At 40.1% G+C, this 21,249-nt stretch overlaps 1 protein-coding gene across 1 annotated transcript in view; it reads right to left on the reverse strand.

The window, feature by feature from the left end:
- The window catches only part of LOC140521633 (uncharacterized), a 57,087-nt gene extending 36,089 nt beyond the window's left edge, over positions 1–20,998 (reverse strand). Inside the window, 5 exon segments of the mRNA XM_072636873.1 lie at positions 8,813–10,546; positions 13,587–13,685; positions 14,236–14,362; positions 17,918–18,011; positions 20,888–20,998. Of these exon segments, the coding sequence (XP_072492974.1) occupies positions 8,813–10,546; positions 13,587–13,685; positions 14,236–14,362; positions 17,918–18,011; positions 20,888–20,949 (2,116 nt within the window). The 5' untranslated portion in view covers positions 20,950–20,998.
- Positions 20,999–21,249: the final 251 nt, after the last annotated feature.

The raw sequence follows: 21,249 nt of genomic DNA on the forward strand, positions 1-21,249 counted from the left end.
AACCCCCTGAGAAGGAACTGTTTGGGGAGGATGGTAAGGAGATGCCTCAGCTTCAGCTTTGGAAAAGCCTCCTTCACTTTCCCCTCCACACCCACTCTCCCTTGAATTTCCATGTAGAAGGGCTGGGGACCCACTCCTTAGTGGAAATGATAGCTAGAGAGAATGTGAAGAAATGGTAGAATGTTAAGTCCTAAATTCTCCAACAAATACCAGAGTAAATTAATTGCACCAGATTAAAAAAAATTTGATGGTAACTAGGTAATGAGTAGAGCACAGGGCTTGGAATCAGGAAGACTCTTCTTCCTGAATTCAAATTTCACCTGACACTTACTAGCTATGTAAAGTCACTTAACCCTGTTTGCCTCAGTTCCTCATCTGTAAAATGAGCTACAGAAGGAAATGGCAAGCCACTCTAGTGCCTTTGCCAAGATAACTGGGGTCACAAAGAGTCAGACATGACTGAAATGACTCAAGAACAATAAACGCTGGACAGAAGCAGCTATGATCTCTTCCACCTACTCCAAGACTACACAAAACACACTGCCAGAATTCTGTGGAAACCCTAAATTAAGGTAAGCCAACGTAGGTTGGGCCCTTTATAAATCAACCGTTAAAAATAGAAATAGGAACTTGTGTGGAAAAGAAAAAAAAACTTTCAAGTGCTTGAATTACTGCAGTAATGGAAAGTCCTTCCAGGCATGCACAATGCCACTGGAGAAATGCCCCTAGCAGAGGGGCCTCAGAGAAGAGGCAGTTCTGTAGCAAAGGAATAAAGGGAAAGAAAGAGCTAGGTAGCAGGAGAGCCCCAGAACCCCATGGCAATGGGAGAAAGTTGGTGCCCCTGAGAGTTAGGCTAGTTTTTCCTTGATTGGCTGAGATAACTAAAGGCTCAAGCTGTCAACATCACTTCCTGGTCACCTAAGTACCAAAAAACTCCAAGGTGCTCCAGGGAGCCACAAAGGGCAACGTAACTTTGCTCAGCTGAATTATCTTGGGGTGTCCTCAGTGCATATCCTTGCTGAATATTCTTTTCCTCCTCCTTTTGTTAACTATAGAATTGACCTGTCAATGTCTCATTTTGTTCCAATGTTGAATCTAAACTACCAAGAGACTGGCTTAAGTCAGGCCCAGCTCAGTGCAGAACTTAAGCTCAAAGAGCTCTTGCAGAATGTGGTGCCTACTAAGGGCAGCCTGGTAATGCTATGGATATTATAAGTTCTGAGTGCTGGGCCTGGGGTCAGACCAGAAAGACCTGGATTCAGATCTGGCCTCAGATACTTTCTAGCTGTGTTACCCTGGGCAAGTCCCTTAAGCTCTGTATGCCTCAATTTTCTCATCTGTAAAATGGGGATAGTAATAGCACTTGCCTGCCAGGCTTCCTGTGAGGATCAAATGATATAACTGTAAAGTGCTTAACACAGTGCCTGGCACATAGTAGGTGCTATATAAATGTTAGCTATCATCATCATCATTATTATTCTTAGCCACTGTACTCAGGACCATGCAGGACCTGCCCACACCATCCAGGAGTACAAGAGCAGAGTTTAAGCAGAGTGCAAACCTCCAACCCACTGAATTGAGCATGAGCAGCAAACCAAAATCACACTAAATACTGTGAACAAAGACCCACAATTGGGTCATTCAGCTCATTGTCTGTCCTCTATTTTCGAAGAGGACCAATGACATCACAGGGTGATGCCTTGACTTGCCCATTGTACAAAGTTATCAGCCTCACTATCTTTTCTAGAGTCATTGAAGTCCAGTAGCAAGACAAAAGTCAAGATGAATGGTGATGGCCTGGGATGTGATGCGTGACGTTGGCGTCCTCTAGGTCTGCCCAGACTCGAAGTGCCCTACGATGACTGCTCCAGTTGTCTTCATGGCTGTTGGAACCCTATCCATTATGGTTCAGCTGAACACAAAAAAGTAGGGGTAGCAATTTTGATTTTATATAGCAGCAAAAATTGACATAATGAAAAGCGATAAAGAAGGAAGCTACACTTTGCATAAGGATAACATAGACAATAAATTGATTTCAATATTTAATCTGTACTCAGTGGCATAACTTCTAGATATGTAAAGAAAAACTAAAATAATTACAAAGAGAAATAGACAATAAAAATATAATCATGAGGGACCTTAATTTAAAACTATCGGCTCTATATAAATCTACCAAAAAAAAACCCCCAAGAAAGAAGAACTTGAACTTTTAAAAATTAGATATAATATTCCTCTGGCAATTAGTGAATAGAAAGAGAAAAATATACACATATTTTCTCAACTGTGCATGACATCTTTAAAAACTGATCATGTCTTAAGACATAAAAACCTCACTAAGAAATACAGGAAAAAAATACACACATATACACATATACAATATGTATGTATATCCTTTACTGATCACATTGCCATAAAATTATACTAAATATGTGGCCACTGAAAAAGGTATTAAAATTAACTGAAAACAAAATAACAATCCTAAAGAATTGGTTGGTCAAAGAATAAATCATAGAAATGTGAAATAATTTCATTTGAGATTATAACAGTGAGACAACAGATCAAAATTTTGGGGATGTAGCCAAAGCAGTACTTGGGGGAAAATTTATATCTCGAAACTCTTTTATTAATAAAAAGAGAAAACATAGCTCAATGAATTGAGAACACAACTAAAAGTACTAGAAAATCAACACATCGTACAAAAATTAAACCCCAAATTGTAAATCCTCCGAAATGAAAGAATTTGTAAAATTGGAAAAAATTCAAATTAATGAGTAAAACTAGAAACTGCTTTTGGAGAGAGCACAATAAAATAGAGAAATGATTAGCAACTTATTAAAAAGAAAAGGAAAACTAGTATCAAAAATTAAAAAGAATAATTCACAATAAATGAAGAAATAAAATATCATATTAGAGACTTTTTTTTTTACTCAGCTCTCTGCTAACAAAACCTGCAATTTAAAATGAAATTGATGAATATTTACAAAAACATAAACTACTAAAATTAGCTTCTAAGGGGCAGTGGAAGTCAAGATTCAGAGGTCCATTCGCCCTCAAAGTCTATTTATTAAATATAAATTTTATTGTATTGTGGTCAAGAATCTCAAAATAAACAATTAAAAAGAATGGAAAGGAATGAGAGCTAGCAGTATAAGGTCTCAAAACTATACTACAAAGCAGTAATTATCAAAATTATTTGATAAACAGTTAAAATAGAGAGGTCAGTCAATGGAACAGATTAGATACTATGTACAAAGCAAATGAACACAGTAGCATATTGTTTGATACAAAACATGCGAAATCCTAGGGTAAAGATTCACTGACCAAAATTGGAAAGCAAGTTGGCAAAAGTTAGGGATAGAAAAATATCTCACACCATATTCAAAATTAAGCTCCAAATGGATATGACTTAGATATAAATGGTCACATCAAGGAAAGACAGTGACCAAATGGCAGGGATCACACAAGACACAATTCTGATTACATAAAATTTAAAAAAAAACTTTTGCATAAACAAAACCAATATAGTTAAAATTACAATGGAGATAATGGGTGAGGGGGAAGGGAAATCTGAAACATAATTCTCTGATAAAGGTCTCATATTTAAGATATATAAAAAACTGATTCAAATATATATGAGCAAAACCCAATAGATAAGTGGTCAAAGAATATGAACAGGCAGTTTTTAGAGAAAGAAATCCAAGCCACAAAACCTATATGAAAAAGTGTTCCGAATCATTGATTTAAACAATACTGAGGTTCTACCTCACAACTGTCAGATTAGCAAAGTTGATAAAAAAGGAAAATCAATGTTGTTCAACATTCAAACAAGGCTTTGGGAAAATAAGTACACCAATTCATTGTTGTTTGAGCTATGAACTGGCCTAGCCATTCTGGAAAGCAATTTGGAATGATTCCCAAAATGTCACTAACTTGCACTAACCTTTTAACTCAGCAATAAGACTATTAGGCTTGTTCTCCAAAGAAATAAGAGAACTAGAAATTAAGGACATATCCATCAAGTGGTAAACAGCTGAATAGGAAGGTAATAGAATATTATGAAGGTAAAAGAAATGATTAAAGCCATGGTTTCAGAAAAATCTGGGAAGACGGGTATAAACAGTGAGGTGAACAGAAGCAGAACAATGTATTTAATTCAAAAGACAGAATGGAAAGCACATTCTTCTCCCAAATAAAAAGGAAAAAGTAGATAAGAAAAGGAAATGGAAAAAAGAGAGTTATTAAAGCATTTTTAAAATGCACAGAAGGGAATGGATTTTTTGACTTACAAACAAGCTGAAGAACTTAGACAACTTACATGCTGAATTTATTATATGAGTAAAAAGAAACACAAGCTGTACATAATTGAGAGGATCATTTCTATGTACAATCTTCTTTTTCTGGTTCACTGAATATATAGAAGTGCTCAATTTATTTGTTCCCGATTAAGTTCAACATTTGAAACAACACAACAAGGATAAAAAGAATAAATACACTACCCTCTTGCTTATGCTTTTTAAAATCATAAATTTGTCAGCTTTGTGCCCCAGATTTGGTGATCTGGCATATCAGAGTAAAAAGCAGATAGTCATGGCAAATCCTACTAATTGACTCATGTTATGCATTAGCCTGGTGCAGCTGGTTTCTTCTAGTATTCCTGATGGTTCTTTTTTGGTTTTAAAATTATTTCCACAGCCTCTTACTGTTGGTTTTACACTCATTGGTTTCTTATTTTTGAATGTATTGACATTCAATGACATCATTTTCTTTCCCTTTCTCTCCCTCCATAGCCAAATGTTTTATGAGCCAGGCTCTGGAAGTGTTAGACTTTGCACAAATAACACACTTTTTATAACTAACTTTTAACATGATGCAAATGGTAGCTGATGTAAACCTGAACTATATTTGAATTTTACTTCAAACTCAGATCTTCTAGGGCTAAGAGCTGGTATGGAGTGGATTTTTCTTTTAGGAAATGAAAGCCTCTTTGTTTAGTAGGAAATACGCTGGGGGATAGGCCCTAAAGGCAAGGTGAAGAGATTATTAAACTTAGCACATGCAGAAAAGAAGCTGATACTGAGGTACTCCAGCGAAATTCAAGCTGAAAAAAGCCATGAATGAGTAAAGCCAATGGAGGTCATCATTATGGTCCACTTCTTTTGAAGAAGTCCTGACTCTGCTAAGGAAAACTCCATGTGGACGGATAACGGGAAATTCTCTAGGCATGTTCACACAGACCTTTGACCTGATGGGGATAAATCATGATGCTTCCCTTCCCAGTGTGACCTGGGGATGACACACACATCAGTCACTATCATTTTCCACAAATCCTATCTTATATACGCTACCTAACATAGCTTTCCTCCTACCACTCCACAAACATTCAGTTCCATATTCATAACCAAGGAAATCAAGAGATTTAAGTATGAGGTAAGATAAAGACACAACTGATATAAATCCTACTTACTGTCTCACATATGCTTTCACTTGATGTAGGATATCTGTTCTTTTCTATTTGAAAGGATGTTTTGCAGTCTTTGATCTATGGCATTTTTTAAAACAACCATATTGATATAACACAACACTTCATAAAACTCAAACAAACTTCCTTACAAAACAGTTCATTAGTTGCTAACAGAAAGGGCAGACAGCTAAGTGGTGTAGTGGAAAGTGCTGGGCCCGAGGTCAGAAAGACTCATCTTCCTGAGTTCACATCTGGTCTCAGACACTTAAATGAGCCTGAACAAGTTACTTAACCCCATTTGCCTCAGTTTCCTCATCTGTACAATGACCCAGAGAAGGAAATGACAAATCAATCTGTCATCTTTGTCAAGAAAAACCCAAATGGGATCACAACGAGTTGGGCACACTGACTCAACAACAAAACAGAAAGGAGAGCCTTTAATGGCATGGTACTATCACTATTACATTTCACCACTTTGCTATGTCTCCATGTTACTTTTAATTATATTTTCTTTTGCTACAATAGCATATATCCACATGCACTACTACTTTCTTTAGGATCTTCTAGTTTCTGGAAGAGTAAGATCTATTCTGGCCAAGGCTTCAGGTCCACAATCAAATTCATGGGATGTAAAAATAGAAAAACGACCTTAGCAGACATCTAGTCCAACCTATAACAAAAATGAATTGCCAATCTGACTCTTGGTTGAAATTTGTATCCTGGGGGGTCCCCCTCCAGTACCAGCTCATGACTAGGGTATTATTAGGGCTTAGTCTACAGAATCTCTTATTAACTTTTCTTCCAATTATGGGCACTTGGCTACTTATTCACTTTTCCTCCTAAGTCATCGGTCTCCATAATGGGTTTAACCCATTCTTCCCAATTTTACCATCCCATTTTGCTTCTATTACATATTATCTTTGCCCTTAGGGTTTTCCTACTTGAGTATTTTCCTAGTCTAACTATTCATAGCCAACTAAAAGGATCTAAGTTGGGAAAGACCTCACAGGTTTTGTGGTCTAATTATTGTACCTAAATAGGATTACCTTCTGTAATGTCTTGACAAGTAGTTAGGTGACACAGTGAATGACACAATGGACCTGGAGTGAGGAAGACATGAGTTCAACTCCCACCTGAGAAACTTGCAAGTTGTCATCCCGGGCAAGTCACTTGAGATCTGTCTGCCTCAGTCTCCTTATCTGCAAAATGGACATATTAAAAGCACCTACATCTCTGGGTTGTGAGGGTAAAATGACATATTTGTAAAGTGCTTTGAAAACCTTAAAGTGCTATATAAGTGGTATCTTTTATAATTATTAGCTAGCTATGATCATCCATCTACCACGTAAGTCTACCAATGTTGGGGAAACGATTAACTCTACTCTGCTTTTGGATAGGTCTATTGTCATAATGCTTTCCCCTAAAATAATGTCTCCTTCAATGTGAGCTACTAGAAAATCTACCCCAGATTTGAATTTATTGATGGATGAGTGCTCACTTGAAAATACAGCCCACATGTCCGAACAAGTGTTTACTTTTATCAGACAAACATAAGACACACTAATTCAAAAAAAAGGTATTTAATCAAACAGCATAGCAAATAAATCAACAAAATGTACACCCCTCCTCCCTCCTCCCTCCATGCACACATGGGGTATATATCTCACAGGTTACAATATCATTTGGAAAGAACATTCACAGAATACTCACATGAGCTAGGGAAACAAACGGAAGACACACACACAGAAAGGAACACGTTAAGAGAAACAAGTCAGGTACTGATGTAGCCATGGCACATGTGTGGCTGGGGCAATGCATCTCCAAATGGCAGAAATGCTTACATCTTCTGGTAATTATTACATTCCAGTTCTATTGTGTTGCTGCTAATGATTTCATGGTCACTGAGCTTCTAGCTCATGTTCAGGGCTTCTAGCATTAAGGACTACACTTCTGCTCTCTTAACTTAAGGGTACTGTTTAGAAGGCCTTAACTTACAAAGGGCAGGCCAATATTGTTAAGTGCACAGTTTGGAAATATTATATACACGACATTCATCTGGGGAACTAACAAAAGTCTACAGAATGCATTCATGTCAAATATTTTCTTTTGAATCCTATTGTCTGACCTTGACTTTAAGCCCATGCTACTCATCACCATCTGACTTTGGGTTAGACCATTTCTCATAACTCCCATTATATGTTATGAGCCTGTGTCCTCAAAAGGCATTATCTTAGACTATATCTCTTAAGGTCCCATGGGAGTTACATGTAGGAAAACAAGACCTAGTTGAAACATGTGGGTTCCATAATCCTGTCTTTATTATTATGCCTGACTGCTGTTTTCCAGCTACACTAAAGCCTTCCAGACTTCCTTACTTATAATGAACTGAAAACTGCCTCTTTATGACTTCTACTCTTAATCTTCTCTCTAGGAACAAGTACAGTAAGTTAATCCATCTTCTATATGAATTCATCTTGGCTTTCTCCCCACCTCTCTAAATAGTCTTCTAAGAAGGTATATTAGGTTCTCAGAACTCTGCTTCCTCTCTATCAACCACTCATTTGACTCATGGTGAGGTTACTGTGTCCATCAGTTACCTTGAAAGGGCTTGCTTCCAAATAACTCTGAACAAATTTATGGATGAGAATCCTCTCAATATTCAGATGTAGAGTTATTACACTTTTTCTAAAGGCTTTCCCAGTTTCCTTAAATTTAAATGGATTTTTCTCCAGTACAAATTATCTGATATGACCTGGACCTGAACACTTTCCTACATTGTTTATATTCAAAGGGAGGAGGATGTAGATCTACTATGAATTTCACTATATACAATAAATTTTGGACATGACATTTATCTCCACTAAGAATTCTGATGTTCTTTAAGTACATTCATCACACTGGAATGGCTTCCCTTCAATATAAAATGAATTGGGCCTTGAATTTTGGTCAGTTTTCCCATATTAATTAAATTGAAAAGGCACCTCACTGAGTGAATTCTCTTCCATGAATTAACAGCTTCCTTCTAGTTGAAAGTTTTCCAACATTCATTATACAGAAATACTTTCTCATCAGTATGAAAGATTGATGGTAATTTGGGTTTTGATACTTGAAGGCTTTCATATTTATTTATTTATATGGATTCTTTCCAATATGGATTCTTTTATATATTTTATGGCTTCCTAGAATTAAGTAATTCAAATTGTTTCTCTCCAGTATGAGTTACTTTATGTGTATTAAGATTTCCCATCTGGTTAAAGGCTTTTCCACATTCATTACAGATGTAGAATTTCATTCCCTTATGAGTTATTGAATGTCTATTAAGTTTTCCTTTCTGGATGAAGGTTTTCCCACATTCATTACACTGAAAGGGTCTCTCCCGGGAATGGCAGACTTGATGGTAAGTTAAACTTTGTTGATTGGTAAAAGCTTTTCCACATTCATTACATTTATAGGGTTTCTCTCCAGTATGAATTCTCTTATGTCTTTTAAGACTTCCCTTCTGGCTGAAAGCTTTCCCACAGTCATTACATTCAAAGGGTTTCTCTCCAGTATGTGTTATTTTATGCATAGTCAGGGTTCTCTTCACGTTAAATGACTTGCCACATTCATTACATACATAGGGTTTCTCTCCAGTATGGACCCGCTTATGTATATTAAGGTTTCCTTTTGTGGTGAAGGCTTTCTCACATTCATTACATTGAAAGGTTTTCTCTCCTGTATGAAATATTTGATGATGAATTAGGCTTTGGTGATTGGTGAAAGCTTTTCCACATTCATTACATTTATAGGGTTTCTCTCCCGTATGAATTCTCATATGTCTTTTAAGGTTTCCCATCACAATAAAGGCCTTCCCACAATGATTACATACATAGGGCTTCTCTCCAGTATGAATTCTCTTATGTCGATTAAGGTTTGCCCTCTGGGTGAATGCTTTCTCACATTCACTACACTGAAAGGTTTTCTCTCCAGTATGAAATATTTGATGATGAGTTAGACTTTGATAATTGGTGAATGCTTTCCCACATTCATTACATACATAGGGTTTCTCTCCAGTATGAATTCTCTTATGTGATTTAAGACTTCCATTCCACCTGAAGGCTTTCCCACATTCATTACATATGTAGGGTTTCTCACCAGTATGAATTCTCTTGTGTTTGTTGAGATCTCTTCTCAGGATGAAAGCTTTCCCACATTCATTACACTGAAAAGGCATCTCACCCGTATGAAATCTCTTATGAGTTCTAAGGTTTCCCTTCAGGCTGAAGGCTTTTCCACATTCATTACATATATGTGGTTTCTCTCCAGTATGGATTTTCTTGTGTACCCTAAGGGATGCTCGGTATCTGAAGCCTTTCCCACACACATTACATTCCATGTGGTTTTCTCTAGTATGACTGATTTTATGTGTCTTAAGGATTCCTCTCTGGCTAAAATCTTTCCCACATTCACTGCATTTATAGGGTTTCTCACCAGTATGAATTATTTGATGTTGCTTAAGGGATGAATGGTATCTGAAACCTCTCCCACAGGTACTACATTCAAATCGTTTCTCTCCAGTATGAATTAATTTATGTGCATTAAGGCTTCCTTTCTTGCTGAAAGATTTGTTACATTCATTACATTTATGGGGTTTCCCTCGAGAATGGATTCTATGGTAATGAATAAGGTTTGATTGATAACTGAAGGGTTTCCTGCATTTACTATACTTGAGTTTCTTCCCAATGGAGATTCTCTTAGGTTTAAGTGGGTCAAAAAACTGCTTTAAACTCCTTCCAAGAGTACTGTATTTAGGAAGACTTTCTCCCATATGAACTCTCTGTTGTGGAATAAGTGACCCCAGGTTGAGTTTTCTCCCAAATAGATTACATTCACGAATAGATTCATTAGTGATTGCTATCTCCTGAGACTGTGTTTCTTGGTTTCCTTTCTGCCTATCTAACCTGTCACCACAATCCCAAGTTTCTCCCAGTGTGGAAGGCCAGGGCCCTTTCTTTATGAATCTCTCTTTAAATGGTTCTCCCACAAAAATATCATGCTTCCCAGTTGTCTCCTTGGTTTCACATCTTGTCTTCTGACTAAGAGAATCTGAAAACAACAAAAACATGTCAATATCCATTTCACCCCTATGCTTGGAACTTTAAGAACTCTGATCAATGCATTATATTCTAGATTGTGCTTTTACTGAAAGGACAATGATAACAAATGAGGAAAAAGTAGAATAATTATTGTTACTGGAAATTTAAGCCTCATGTGGTTAAGGAAATAGTAACAGTGCATTTAGCAGCACAGGAGTTAATTTAGTGATGGATACCTCTCAAGACTGCATCTCTTGGTTTCCCTTCTGCTAATCTGACAATATCACAATCCTAAGTTTTTCCCAATGTGGAATGCAAAGAACCTTCCTTTATGATTCTCTCTATATGTTCAGAAAGAAGAAATAATTTGATTTTGGAAATTAGTGACCAAATAGGTTGCAAAATACAGGGGTAAACCTACCAAACCAATGATTTGTAATCATTTAGAAAAAAAGTGTTGTTTCTACATTGTAGCATAAATTCAATAAGATGAGATTATGCAAACCAACAACATATGCTATTTATAAGATGCATCACCCAGTGGATGAGGTGTTACTATAGGCATCAAGATAGCTAGATTTCAACAACTTGTTTGGAAAAATTCATCTCTCAAGATGCCCTTGATGATCAGATTAAACAAATGTGGGTTGGATGAGAATACAACTCATTGAATTGTCGATGTTCAAATAACATTTCCCCAAGTATTAAATATGGAGCTGTTGTGAACCTGCAACATGTTCTCTAGTTTTATGCCTTAGATCTGTGAATCCAGCCTTGCCCCACTGACCATTTTTGATGAAACAATAGGTGGCACTCTCATTTACACAAAGAGAGGCATTCTATCTTGGTTGTTAGAGAACCTGAAAGACCTAGCTTCAATTTCCCCTATGGCATACATTATGTAGGCAAGTCATTTAACTTCTGTGTGTTAGGAAATTCTCTCAGCCTAGGAGCAGTAGAAAAAGGGCCACCACGCATTGGTAAAGGTAGTTTCTTCACCTTATCCCTATTCAATAGTTTTATAAAAAAACTTTAATGAAATCACAGAGAGTACTCTTACCAATATTGCTGAGATGAAGGTACATGAGATAACTAATATATTAGAGAAATGAATTAGGATTTAAAAAAACTCAAGGAGATGGAAATATTGGCTAGAAAAAACAATTTGTTATTTAATAAAGATAAATGCAAATTCCTGTACTCAAGACATTGATTATACAAATGAAGGATTGTAGAGATATGTTAAATAGTAGGTTCAAAAGACCTGGGGTTTTTAGTTGACCCCAGGGTAAATATGGACTACCAAAAAGTAGAGATTCACGTTATCCTTAAGCTACTCTTATGAACAAGGAGAGGTATTGGCCAGACAACAGAAAATTAAGGTAGACACTGCACTTGTAGCATGATAGGACCTAATGAGGAGTCATTATTATCCAAATGTCAGCTTGGACAGAAGTTGCTGGAGGGATCTATCCTTGGCTCTGAATTTAACATTTTAATCAGTGACTTGGAAGAAGGCACAAATGGCAGGTTTATCAAATGTGTGGAAAGAGTAAAATGGAAAAACTGCCCAATACCATAGAATATGGGGTTAGCTTGATAAAAGGTCCTGACAGAATAGAACATTGGGCTCAATATAATATGCTTTAAACTTATTATGGTTAAATGTAAAGTTCTACACTTAGGTCACAAAACATCACAAATACACACTTTAAAGGAGCAGGGCCTCCCCCACTAAAGTTCACTAAAAAGATCCTGATGCTTTAATGGAGTGTAACATCAAAACATGTCAATAGTTTGTTTCAACAGACAAAGCACCAAATGTGATTTTAGGACAATTCAGGTGAGAGTTTTGCTCTGTTCTACCCCAACACATTAGCAAACCAGCTAACATGACCTTAGGGTGCACAAAGTGGTCTGGGGGCCCGGACAAGGGAAGTGACTCTGTTCTGAGCACACCACATCTGGAGTGTTCACTTCTGAGTAGGAGAGGGCAGAATTCATCTAGATGTGTGTACCTGGGAGATGGAGAGGGTTACTGAAGGAAAAGAGGAAAGGAAATGGGAATAAGTATAAAAGTCAGAAAACAAGGAAGGATTAGCAGAAGTGACTTAGGATCAGATTCAGGTCTTTCATACCACAACTGAGTTACCCAACTATTCAACATGTTCATAGTTATTTCTTCTTCCAATCCACCCCCTTGATAGATGCCATATTTTTTGTTCCCAAAACAAACTTCATCATAGCACTTCCCTTTCTGACATTTGCCATTTCCTCTATTACCTCTACCCTATAACATAGTCAGTTCCCCTAGGAAGCACTGAAAGGACCTCACAAGGCACATCTCCTCCAGTCAAACTGTCACTGCTCCCTAGCATGCTTTTCACATGATTCTTCCCTATCAAAAATGCTTCCTCACTCTTCTCTCCACCTAATAAAATTCCACTTGTGCCTTCTGGGGGACATAAAAAATGGAGATGTTTGGAGAGTTGATGGAGATGTCTGGAGATGTCCAGGCATCATGCAATATGGACTTGGCACCTCCTACAAGAAGAGACATGAGAGATAAGAGAGAATAGAAAGGAAACCAGAAGGATGGAAGAGAGTGGAGACAGGGGAAGAGGAACAGGAGAAAGAGGGGGGAAAAGGAGGAGAAAGAGATGAAGGAGATGAAAAAGGAAATAGAAAGAGAAGATTCTGTACATTTTAAATCTAAGAAAAGTAGATTTCTAAAAAGAGGGATTAAAGCTGCAAGGAAAAATTAAACAGGAAGAGATAGGAAATTATGGGATCCAGAGTACAAGTAGAGGGGTTAGTATCAGAAGAAGAAAAACCTTTCTCAAAGAGATGAGGAATGAGTAGAGGAAAGTCAGCAAAGTGATGTTTTAAGTGAAAGATGAGTTCATGGGAGAGTACTCAAGTGAAATAGAAAGAAGCAATCTGCAAGGACCTTGGAGAGCTCCCTGTCTAACATCCACAATGACCATTTGGTATGGTACTTATGATGTTTTCCATCAGTTAATTCTTCACTCACTCATTCACTCACTCACCTAGGAAAGTGCTAATCAGGACTCCTCCCTCTGCCATCCATGGAGCTTCTATTCTTTCCATCTGGGAAATCACATCTGGTAGGGAAACAGGAACACCTCCTTGTGGGGAAATAAATGGGAGAATGCTGAGGTCAGAGGTATAACCCAGGATTTAATCTTGCTCTCTTTCTCAGTAGGGAATAAAGGGAAGGCCAATATGACCCAAATAGGAGTTCAAAGGATTCATTAAGTATTCTCCATATTGTGTTCCCAGAAAGCGTGGGGGATGGGTTACCAGCTCAAAATAAATGACTTTATCCTCACACACTCTCTGCTAGGGAATACAAACTGTTCAAGTCTTCCAAGTATCTACACTGACTCTTTGGGGTAACTCATTGAATTGAATGAACAGCCAGTAATGGAGGTATGCAGCACAAAAAAACTACTGAGTTTCCATTGTACCACACAAACACCTTTCACTTAAGTACAGAGAGCAGGAACACCAGTGATCCTGGGTACCAAACAACTGTGAAATCACTCCCTATCACATGCATCCAAGACATTAACCCTCCATAAGAAGGGAAGCACTTCAGGCATCAGTCAGCCAAGAGGAAATGCAAAGACAACCCAAAGGAAGGTGACAATCTATCTGGGGGAGAGCTGACCTTACCAAGGGAGACAAAATTCTCATAGTTCTCCAACATCACATCCCAATACATGTCCTTTTGAGAGGGTTCCAAGAGTCCCCATTCCTCCCAGGTGAAGTCCACAGCCACATCTTGGAATGTCAGTGGTATCTGAAATAGCAAACAAGACACCTGCTCACTTGGGGACCAGCCCTCAATAAGAATAAGTGGAAGACATGCAGTCGGCAGGAGGTAAAGGTGCTGTTCCTCAAAGCAGTAAGCAGAATTTTAATATTTCTGGAGAAAATCACTTTACATCACTTTATACTAGCCTCAATATTGCACAAAAGTCTTCTGCTTGAAGTCAGGCTTACAAATGAGCTGCCACAGTGAGCCCAAAGTAAGTCATGCTTGTAAAACCCCTGCCCCCACCCAAGTCAGGCCAGTTTTTCCTTTAAAGGTATTGAAACCAACCTAGAGAATTAGTTGGCCCAGGGAATGAAAGGTTCAGGCTGTTGACCTCACCTCCTGGTCATCTGAGTACAAAATTACCTTGAGCAAGTCCAGGTATCTTTCCTGATGCTTGGCTAGTGTAACTGATGGGCATGTCAGTCAGCTGAATCCTAGATGCCCATCTTTTCTGAATAGTCTTCTCCTGCTAAAGCTAAGTAAACCTTTTTTTAACTGCTGAAGGACCGTGGAGTGTCTCATTTTGTATCAATATCAAACCTAAACTACCAGATCACTGGCTTTAAGTTGGTCCAACCACAAGACCCCAAAAACACATCAGAGTAAAACTGAGAGCCAGGTGATGGTAACTCACACACCTACAACAGGCTTCAAGGTTTTCAGATGTACCAAACATCATCACATCTTCATAGACCAGAGTCTCCTTTTGGTCACTCATCAGCGGACTATTGACTTGTGCCCATATTTCATCTAATGTCAAGCTCCAGAATGATACTTTCTTATTAACAGATTTACAGCCTCTTTTCTCATCTGAGGATTCAGGGCTCTAGGTACAAAAATGGGCAGGTCAAGGACAGTGGGACCTTTGCCACATCACAGCCTCTCTGGACATGCTTCCTTATCCATAAAATGAGGCACTTGGACCAGAGGGATGAATGGAACGTCCCTTCTACCTCTAAATCAATAAAAACTGAACAAAATTCTCTTTAGCAAACAGAAAACTAACAAGGTTTTATAATACTTTAACTACAAAACATTACTGGTGCAACAGTAAGCACCCTGACATACACAGGGGGGCCTGCTATCACAGGTTCTAAGATCTGCATTCAAAAAAGGAAAGGCAACTTTTGAGGTGTTAACAAATCTCCTTTAATCAAGAACATGTATTGTAGAAAATACAGAAAAATCTAAATCAACAGACAGCACTTCCAAACTGTCTGACATACATCACAGATCGACAGATAACTGTCTGACCATACATATATAGTTACCAGAGAGGGAAGCACCAACATCTGGGTTTTCAAAGCCAGGGGGGTCCTTAGCAGCTTACCAGAGTCTCATCTGGCCAAACAAAACACTTCCAGTCAGTAAGCTCCAAAGTAAAACCTCCACTCAGAATATATATACTCTTTTCAGAGCTAGATGGCATGACCCTTTGTGACCTAGTGTCCCATTAGAAAATTAACAAAAGGTGTGGGCCTTCCTATAAATCTTCCCTAATCAAACTCCGCTTAATGGGTGGGGAAGATCTTCCCATTAAGAAGCAAAATTATATTAACAACAAGCAAAAAAGGCATTATCAATACATTCAGGCCCAAGATCTTTCATAGTCATTACATGGGCAACTTGTAACTGAATAGGCATTAACATTTCTTAAATAAATTACAACACAGTTCCCATGAAATAAACATATCGTGAACATTTACAAAATACATGACAACTCATTTCCATGATGACCATATGGTTTCAAACAAACACAAAGGTATGTGTATAACATAACATCATTTGGCGGGGGTCAGGGGGAGGGGGGTGGGTTTCAGTCTTTGGGGAGTGAGCAACCAGCTCCTCCTTCCTCAATACCAAACAACAATGTCCAAGCAAAGTCCTCCTGGAGGTGTGTAGGAGAGGCTGAACTTTGTTAACAAGCAATGGAATAGCATGACTGACCCTATATCTACCCTTCTTCTAGTTATTGTCTCCTTGTTTCTTTTTTGGCTTTTTGTGTGTTCACTTTGTTTGTCAGATTTATTTTCTGCAGGCCTAGTACCTTCCTCTGGTTAATGCCTGATTGCTTAAGCCGGATGTTACCCCCTGTCCAATGAGCTGTCACCCCTGGACCTGGAGTCGACCAACTCCAGATGCCAGCTAAGAAAATGACCCCTAGAATGGGACATCTTGGGGCAGGGACAACTCTATGTCCAATCTCAGCAGGAAGTAGCTATGGAAGAAGAGATCTTCACCCCTTACCCCAAGATTTTGGGCCCCATTCATTTGAGGTGATAGTGATGGGGTACTTGTACTCAAGTCCCACCCTAAGTTATTGTTTTATGTGCTCATTTTGCATGATCTCTGTTATACTGTTATAAAGTTCTGTTGATACCAGTAGCCTAAGATATTGTTTTATATGCTTAATTACTGTTATCCCTGTTAAAGTTCTGTTCATACAAGATACCCCACAGACCTGTGTAATGAATATGAAAAATCTTGGGGTCAAATGTAATGGTAATTGAAATTGGAAAATCTTTCCCATTCATTAATAGTCCCATTAAGTCACATGGAACCTGTGGTGGGAGGAGTTTGCTGAACAGGTGGAACAGGAAAGATGGAGTAGAACTCAGAGGAAGTTAGTCTTGAGAGCAGTCAGAGCTAGGAAGGATGCAGGCTGCTGGCTAGTGTGAATGAAAGGGCTTGTTTGTGATTTTGTTTAAGAGGGATGGCTTAAGATTTGTTTAATGGAGCTGGTTTGTGGGAAGCCTAGCAGGGAGAAGGGTTGGGGATGGTGTTGTTCTCTGCATTGTTCTTGTGTATATATTTTTGTTGCTGTGATAGATTTGGGTCTGAATAAATGTTTTGGTTCTCTCTTCCATGTGGAGAGTCTGTTGTATTTCATGATTCTGAATTGTGCCGTGATATTCATGACTGCTGTTGGTGCTGTGAATTTTGCATTCTGCTACAACCAGCCAGAATCACTCATTTATTTTGTTTACCCGTATGTTTTCTGTAACTGTACAGTATATGGGATTCAAATGACAGTAATATGAGGGTTTACATAATGTATCAAAGCTTTAAAAAAACAACTACTTCTGGTGAGTATGTCTTGCTGTCTCTGTAGACTGAGGATAGGAATTAGGTTTTAGGCTTATTTAGCTCAAGACTGACTACACATTAGGGTGAACAAACCAATAATTAGTCCAAAGGGGCAGTCAGAATGAAGACATTAGGTAAGTAGAGCAACAAAACAAATAATTAGACAGTATCTCTGAAAGCCCAAGTTCTGTCACAGGTGAGCTTGAGTAAGACAATCCATCTGTCATCAACCCAAGGGGCCTCAGCTTCTTGACTGATTAAACTAGGGCATTAGACTAATCTTTCCAATTCTAAAGATCTCTAGACTGACTCTATTTTCTGTCAGAATCGCCAAAGTCTTCAGTGGACAAAAACTAAGGTTCAGACCCCTACATGTTGAAGAGAAGGGAAAGAGAAGATTCCACACTTTGAGAAAAAGGATTTCAGGAGATGGAAAAAATCCTAACTCACCTGGGACCTGGTTGTTAGGAGCACAGAAGTCATTCCCTTTTTCCTTGGGGAATTCTTCTTTCTTGGGGAAGAACGGAGCACTGAGAAGCCAGAACTGAAGGAAAAGAAAAAATCAGGAGGGAGACTAATGTTACCTTGTTGTTCCTCAACCTCTTAGGGGGTAATTTCCCCTCTCCCCACATGCCACTATTCTTACAAAGGAAGGACCACTTAGCTGGGCCTACTGTACGCATGAAACTGGAGAGTGATACATGAGTTAAAGCATTCAATCAGAAATTCAGACTATGAACAAACAAGGGCTTTGTCCTTTAAATAAATGAGCTCATGACCATCTGCGTTGGTGAGAGATCCTAAGATGTCCAACCAAGGCTCTTTTCCCTGAGAACACATCTGAAGAGCCCAGCATCAGTCAGATTCTCTCCTCTACTTCCCTCTTCCCTTCCTTGGTCCCATCAACCAGTTACAGTGCTCAAAAACCCAAAAGTATAGACCTAGAAGTAGGGATAACTGCCCAACCAATAACTACATTAAGAACCCCTTAAAATGAGAGATTATTCCTAACATAGGTAAAGATGGAATGTTTCCAGTGCAGAAAGGGAAAACTGGGAAATATCACTTGAGTTGTCCTGGCAACCACATTTTTTGGGCCAGGAGAATCTCAGCTTTCTTCTTATCTGCAGATGATTTTAAAACATGTTGTTTAATAAAACTGTTTTGGACACATTAAGTGGTTGTTTTGTTGTGTGTGTGTGTGTGTGTGTTGCCTCTTCCTCCCTTTCTAGTGTGAACTCTGATTTAATATATAATCACTCATTTGGAGAGGACTTTTACACCAAGAGTAGCAAATGACCAGAAGCAACTGATCAAGCCTCCGTGGAAAACAAAAATTCACCTAACAGCTTGCCTTCAAACTGCTGCACTGAGTGGCCCTCATTCACCAAGCTATTTAAAGTCATGGGAGAGGTGATTTTTTGGAGTCATTCTCAGGGAACTCAGAAACACTGTAGACAACAGGAGAGGTCCCAAAGAACTGGGTAAAAGTAAAAGTTATTCCAGCTTTGAAAAAAGGAAAAGAAAGAGGAGGTCTATATATGCCAGTGAGCCTTTGATTCCTGGCAAAACTCTAGACACTGTCTAACTTTAATGACTATTCAAAACTATTCATGACTAATTATCGAAAATTCAATGACTATTAAAAACTGTTAGGAGACATCTAGAAGAGGGAGCAAGGATCCTGGAGGGGCAGCAGGGCCTTATCAAGAACAGGTTATATTAGAATAATTTCATTTCTTTGGGTAAAAGGATGACTAGACTGGGAGATCTGATTAGAGGCACAGCCTCCCTCTGCCATATCATCTGGGAGCCTCTGATGTTGCTCAGCTTTCTCCTTCTGGACATTCTCTAGGTTTCATGACCCTTTTCTGTCTGGGTTCTCCTCCTGCCTGTCTGACCTCTCCTGGATCTTCATCTAGATCATGCCCACTGATCATGGGTGACCCCAGGCTTTGTCCTGTGCCCTGTGCTCATTTCTCTCCACATGATCTGGCTTGGTGAACTCATTAATTCCCATGGGGGAATGATCATGCTTGAGCAAATGCTTCCTGGGTTTGTAGATCTAGTCTCTCTCTTGAACTACAGACCCATGTCATCTACTGCTTTTTGATGTACCAACTGTGTCTCAGGCACATCCAATTCAACCTGTCCAAGTCAGGACTTACCCTGAGACCTTTCCTAATCCCCAATTTCCCCTACTTGTCCTGGGCATCACCATCCTCCTGTCACTCAGGCTCAGACTTTGAGGTCATTCTTGGGTCCTCCCTCTCACTTATCCCCCTTCCCCATCTCTCATCTGTTGTGAAATCTCATCATTTCTACCTTCCCATCTCATCCATAAAGCCCCTTCTCCACTCACACAGCCACTGTCCTGGCACAGGCTCCTGCCTGGACTCCGGTCTCCCTGCCTCCAGCCTCGCTTCCCTTCAATCCATCTTCCACTCAGCTTCCAGAGCGACTGTCCTAAACTCTGCTCTGACCTGGTCCCTGTCCTACTCTATACACAAGAACGGCTGCCTCTAGGACCCAACAGGAAGTCCTCTGCTGTTTACACCTGGCCCCTTTCCTGCTACTCCCCTCCCAGCACTGGACCCTCTGACTACACTGGGCTCCCTGCAGCTCCTCCCCACAACCCTCCACCTCCCCACTATGTGGGCTATGCCCCAGATTCGGTAGCATCTCCCTGGCCTTCCGTCCCGGGTTCCCCAGCTCCCCCCAAGACTCAGCTCAAACCCCACCGTCTGCAGGAGGCCTACCCCTGGGATGACCTTTCACACCCTCTACAGGCACCTGCCGGTGAGTGTTTAACACCTGTACTCTGCCTCGTACTAGTGTCTCCACCACTTTGGTAAGTGTAGACAAGCAGCAATACCACGGCTGGACCCTACCTTGGGGCAATGAAATGTACCAATGTCAATATCCGCTCCGCGCGGGTACCTGAAATCTACATGCACCCCCACCCCCCAGCGGGGGGTCCTAGGATAACCCCGCCCCAGGCTAGCACACAGGAGGCGCCTAATCAATGCTGGCTGACTGGCTCGGCCTGAGCAGACCCCCTTCTCCACTATGTGGCCTCCCCAGCTCCTCTCCTGGGTCAGCTCCCCATCCTTCATGGTGCAGGGCCTTGGGTTCGAATCCCGACCCCTCTTCCCCTTCTCCACTTCTGTAGACACACACTTTCACACTCTCACACATTTACACCCTCGAGCGGGAGCTTCCATTCTCAGAAACTCCGTTTCCTGCGGGAGCGCCTGGACGCGCACACGCACGACAGAAACACGCACACAGGCGCACCCCCACCAAACACACCCAGATTTCACCTGAGCGCAAACTGAAACTCACTTTCACTCACGCATCCTTTCACTCACGCATCACATCACGACAAACACACGCCCTCCTCCCTTCCCCTCCCCTCACCCGCCAGCGGCGTCAAGGCTCGCCCAGGACTCGGGTCTCTGAAAACCGGGCCGCTTCCTCATCTAAGTAGTGCGCCTGCGCGGAATCTGCCCGGAACTACAATTCCCAGCATGCCTCACGATCCGGGGGCGGGGCGGGGACGACCGGACCGACTGGAGACCCGGGAGACCCTAGGCCCTGGCAGGAGCATTTTTCTCCAGGTGGATGTTGGGAAATGGATGCCGGTCTGGCTTCCCCCGTCATTCCTAACTCCTCGGGAAATTTTACCGGGAAGGGGCTCTCCCGAGGCTGCTCCTGCACCGGCGAAGAGCCCCGGGACCAGAGGCGTGGTTCCAAAGCGGAGAGAAAGGGGATAGTGGGGG

This window comes from Notamacropus eugenii, chromosome 1 (genome assembly GCF_028372415.1).
Source record: "Notamacropus eugenii isolate mMacEug1 chromosome 1, mMacEug1.pri_v2, whole genome shotgun sequence".
Classification (NCBI taxonomy): Eukaryota; Metazoa; Chordata; class Mammalia; order Diprotodontia; family Macropodidae; genus Notamacropus; species Notamacropus eugenii.